The sequence below is a fragment of the Protobothrops mucrosquamatus genome, unplaced genomic scaffold (assembly GCF_001527695.2).
Source record: "Protobothrops mucrosquamatus isolate PMUCROS unplaced genomic scaffold, P.Mucros_1.0 scaffold7765, whole genome shotgun sequence".
Classification (NCBI taxonomy): domain Eukaryota; kingdom Metazoa; phylum Chordata; class Lepidosauria; order Squamata; family Viperidae; genus Protobothrops; species Protobothrops mucrosquamatus.
Window position 1 is genome coordinate 1 of NW_015393564.1, and position 4,971 is coordinate 4,971.

Genomic DNA, 4,971 nt, shown 5'->3' on the forward strand with positions numbered 1-4,971 from the left:
ATTGCAATGACCACCCTGGGGAAAAAAGCAACAGGTTGGGAAGGCAGACTTGAAATAGATAAAAATAGAAAGATTAAAAAAAAAACCTAATAATAAATAGCCTCTCTAAGATCTCAATAAAAATTGAGTGTCCCACCATCGGTTCTTTGTGGTGTACCGACAGTCCTGGACTTACAACTATTCATTTAGTGAGTGTTCAAAGTTAACCATGGGACTGAAAAAAGGCCAGGTCCCCCCACCTTCCTGTTCTAGTCCAGGGACCTTCCCCAACAGGGTGCCCTCCAGGTGTATTAAACGGTCAGCCTCAGAAAGTCCCCAGCTAAATTACAGTAAACAGTCAGTCTCAGAAACTCCCCAGGTATATAATAATAATAATAATAATAATAATAATAATAATAATAATAATAATAATAATAATAATAATAATAATAATAATAATAATAATAATAATAATAATAATAATAATAATAATAATAAAAAGTTGGAAGGGACCTTGGAGGTCATCTAGTCCAACCCCCTGCTCAGGCAGGACACCCTTTACATTTCACACAAATGCCTGTCCAGTCTCTTCTTAAAAACTTCCAGTGTTGGAGCATTCACCACTTCTGGAGGCAGGTAGTTCCACTGGTTAATTGTTCTCACTGTCAGGAAGTTTCTCCTTAGTTCTAGGTTGCGTCTCTCCTTGATCAGTTTCCATCTGTTGCTTCTTGTCCTGCCTTCAGGGGCTTTGGAGAATAGCTTGACTCCCTCTTCTTTGGGGGCAGCCCCTCAAATATTAGAAGACTGCTATCATGTCCCCCCTGGTCCTTCTCTTCTTTAGACTAGACATACCCAATCCCAGCAACCGTTCCTCGTATGTTTTAGCCTCTAGTCCCCTAATCATCTTTGTTGCTCTTCTGTGCGCCCTTTCTAGAGTCTCAACATCTTTTTTTACATCGTGGTGACCAAAACTGGATGTAGTAACCAAAACCAAAACGGTCAGTTTCAGAAAACCCCCCAGGTAAATTAAACGGTGAATCCCAGAAATTCATTGGCAGGGCTGAAAAAGGTTGGCATGTTCAATCCGGTGCATCGGTGGGATCAACCAAATTGTGTGTGGGGGGGCTTTTTTTCAGGCTATGCCCCCCCTCCCCGTTTCCAGCCCCATGCAGAAGGCCGGAGCAGGCAGTTGAGCCAGGCCGGAACGAAGTTTCCCCGGAACTTCCGGTTCCGGTCTTTCGTTAAGCGGGGGAAGGTTTTTACGGACGGGCCAAGATGGCGGCGTCCAGCCCTGCGGCGGTTCCCTCTGTCCCGGAGAACGAGAGCGGCGCCGTGGCGACCAAACCGAAGCCCCCGGCCATCACGCCGCAGAAGGTGCGGGAGCTGATCGACGAAGGGATCGCCCCGGAGGAGGCCGGGCCGGACAGGTGAGCGCGGAGGGACGGAGCCCGCCCGCCTCCAGCCGGCACCCCGGGCATTGCTCGTCCCCGGCGGAGGAGAGGGCGGCGGTTGGGCCCCAGGGGAGGCGGGCTCTGGCCCCGTTGTGTGAGGGGAAGGGGCTGTGGTTTATGGGGACGCCGTGGAGCATGGTTTTCATGGGTGGGGTTTTAATTATTATTGGTCTAGTGGGGAAGGTGCTGGGCGAGAACCAGGAGACGGTGAGTTCTAGTCCTGCCTTAGGCAAGAAAGTCAACTGGATAACTTTGGGCCCATCACCAGAAGACGGTGAGTTCTAGTCCTGCCTTAGACATGAAAGCCCCCTGGGTGACCTTGGGCCAGTCACCAGGAGATGGTGAGTTCTAGTTCCCGCCTTAGGCAAGAAAGCCGGCTGGGTGACCTTGGGCCAATCACCAGGAGACTATGAGTTCTAGTCCTGCCTTAGACATGAAAGCCCCCTGGGTGACCTTGGGCCAGTCACCAGGAGATGGTGAGTTCTAGTTCCCGCCTTAGGCAAGAAAGCCGGCTGGGTGACTTTGGGCCAATCACCAGGAGAGTGGGAGTTCTAGTCCTGCCTTAGGCATGAAAGCCGGCTGGGCAACTGTGAGTTCTAATCCTGCTTTAGCCATGAAAGCCTAAGAACGAGGACTGAGCAGCCTTTCATTTGGGAAGTTTCCATTCAGATGGTGCCCTGAGCTGGGGGGTCAGTCTGAATGGCCTCAAAGGTCCAAACCAATTCAAAAATTCCACCGCTGTGTTCCTCTACCGCAAGTTAGTTTTGTACACTTTTGGGGGGGGGGCTGAAAAAGGGAGATAGGAGAGAAACTACTAAATCCTCGCTGTTGTGAACTTAAATCTCTGAAGCCTCTCGCTTGCATTTCAGGAAAGATCCTTCTGTCCTCAGTGAAGTGGCCAATGGCTCTCCCGACACCAATGAGCTACCGTTTGAAGCCACTAGCAAAGACGCTTTCTTCAGCAGAGTGGAAACATTCACCATATCCTTTGAGTCTCGGTTCTAAGGCTTAATCTTGGGGGGGGGGAGTGCCCAGAGGGAACAAAATATGTAGGTAATCCTCGACTTACGGCCTCAATTGAGCAACAAATTTCTGTTGCTACAGTTGTCAAATGAACACTGCAGTTGTTAAGTTAGCCACACGGTCGTTCAGCGAATCTGGCTTCCCCCATTGACTTTGCTCATCGGACGGTCGCAGAAGGGGATCACGTGACCCCGGGACACTGCAACCGTCATAAATACGAGTCAGTTGCCAAGTGTCTGAATTTCGATCACGTGACCCTGGGGATGGCTGCAACGGTCGTAAGCATGAAAAACGTTCATCGGTCGCTTTTTTCGGTGCCGGTGTAACTTCGGTCACTAAATGGATCGTTCTAAGTCGAGGACCACCTGTATTTAAAGTGGGAGGTGCTGTTTTCAATGAAAAGTGGGTTGTCTCAACAGGTGAAGCATTCAATTATTCCCCTCTTGGCTAAGCGCTGTCCAGATGTTGAGAGCTTCCGTAGCTAGCAGTGAGAATGGGATGAAATTTCATGCTAGTTTAATGTCTATGGAGATTTTCCGTCATCCAGATCATGGTTGTCAACTGGACTTCTTTATGTTTCCTTTGAAGGCCTTTTGCTTCTCATCCCAGAAGCTTCTTCAGCTCTGACTGGATGGTGGGGAATGGAAGGATTTATACTCCTTGCAGACAGCTGGTCATTTGCATTTTTAAGAGAGTCCTTGAGGCCACTTGGAGGTTTATCTGTGTCCTCAGGGTCACCTGAGTGATGCAAATGGGTGTGGAGCCTTCTTGGAACCACGGAAAGAGTTGGAACACCCATTTGCACCACTCAGGTGACCCTGAGGACACAGGTAAACCTCCCAGTGGCCCCAATGATTCTACAATCATTGTCTGCAAGGAATATAAATCCTTCCATTCCCCATCATCTGGTCAGAGCTGAAGAAGCTTCTGGGATGAGAAGCGAAACGTCTTCAAAGGGAAAAAAAATCAAAAAGTCCAGCTGCCTCCTGAAAAAGCACCTTTTGTTCATGCCAGTCTGTAGAAGTTGATAGGAAAGCCAGATTTTCTTAAATCCCCTCAAAAATCTTGAGTCGCTCTCCTTAACGCGAACACTCCCTCAAATGGGCAGGCAAGCCCCACGAGCTGTCCCCCCTGATCTGTGCCAAGTACGGATGGACCAACGTGGAGTGCGACATGTTGAAATGCTCCAGCTGCCAAGCTTACCTGTGTGCCAGCCTGCAGCTGTCTTTCGACTTCAGCAAGTGTAAGATCCTTTGGGGGGGGGGTCCAGAACATCTGGAAGGCAAATGGAAAGAGGATTTATTTGTTGGTTAGTTTGTTAGAAAGCTGGTTGGTCTACTGCTGAAGGTGCTGGTGTAGAAACCAGGAGACGGTGAGTTCTAGTTCTGCCTTAGGCATGAAAGCCAGTTGGGTGACTTTGGGCCAATCACCAGGAGACAGTGAGTTCTAGTCCTGCCTTAGCCATAAAAGCCAGCTGGGTGATTTTGGGTTCATCACCAGGAGATGGTGAGTTCTAGTCCTGCTTTAGGCATGAAAGCTGGCTGAGTGACTTTGGGTCCATCACCAAGAGATGGTGAGTTTCACCTGAAGGCAGGACAAGAAGCAACCGATGGAAACTAATCAAGGAGAGAAGCAACCTAGAACTAAAAAGAAATTTCCTAATAGTGAGAACAATCAACCAGTGGAACGAGTTGATTCCAGAAGTTGTGGGTGCTCCAACATTGGAGGCTTTTAAGAAGAGATTGGACAACCATTTGTCTGAAATGGTAGAGGGCTTCCTGCTTGAGCAGGGGGTTGGACTAGATGACCTCCAAGGTTCTATTCTGTTCTATTCATCTTTCTATTCTATTCTATTCGTCTTTCTATTCTATCCTATCCTATCCTATTCTATTCATCATTCTATTCTACTCATCTTGCTATTCTATTTTATTCTATTCATCTTTCTATTCTATTCTATTCATCTTTCTATTCTATTCATCATTCTGTTCTACTCATCTTTCTATTCTATTCTACTCATCTTTCTGTTCTACTCTACTCTTCTGTTGTATTCCATTCCATTCTTGGAGGCTGGCTGTTTTCTTGCAGGCCTTTCATGACTCAGCTAGGCAACATTATCAGTGAGAGAGCAAACACCCCCTCCCTTCTTGCACTGATGATGTTACCTAGTTGGGTCATGGAAGTTCTCCAAGAAAACCGCCAAGTTCAGAGCATTAAGGACCTTACAACCCTCCTCCTCCTCCTCCTCCCCACTCCTTCTAGCCCTGATGATGTTACCTAGTTTGGCAATGAAACGTCTCCAAGAAAACCACAAACTCAGAGCATTAAGGACCCTATAACCGCCCTCCTTCTCCTCCCCCCTCCCCACAAACCCCATTCCCTTCTAGCGTTGATGAATCGTCTACAAGAAAACAACCCAGCTCAGAGCGTCAAGGACCCCCACAATTCAACCCTGAGCTACAGATATTTGCTCTTTACATTGTCCCGCCAGGCGATCTTGTGACCTGGCTGGGGGGGGGGG

General features: G+C 48.2%; 1 protein-coding gene across 1 annotated transcript in view; it reads left to right on the forward strand.

Annotated features, from left to right (window-relative positions):
* Positions 1-1,254: 1,254 nt before the first annotated feature.
* Positions 1,255-4,971, forward strand: part of ZC3HC1 (zinc finger C3HC-type containing 1) — a 24,037-nt gene continuing 20,320 nt past the window's right edge. Inside the window, exons 1-3 of the mRNA XM_029287027.1 lie at positions 1,255-1,406; positions 2,300-2,411; positions 3,546-3,696. Coding sequence (XP_029142860.1) covers positions 1,255-1,406; positions 2,300-2,411; positions 3,546-3,696 — 415 coding nt within the window. The remainder of the gene's footprint in view (positions 1,407-2,299; positions 2,412-3,545; positions 3,697-4,971) is intronic.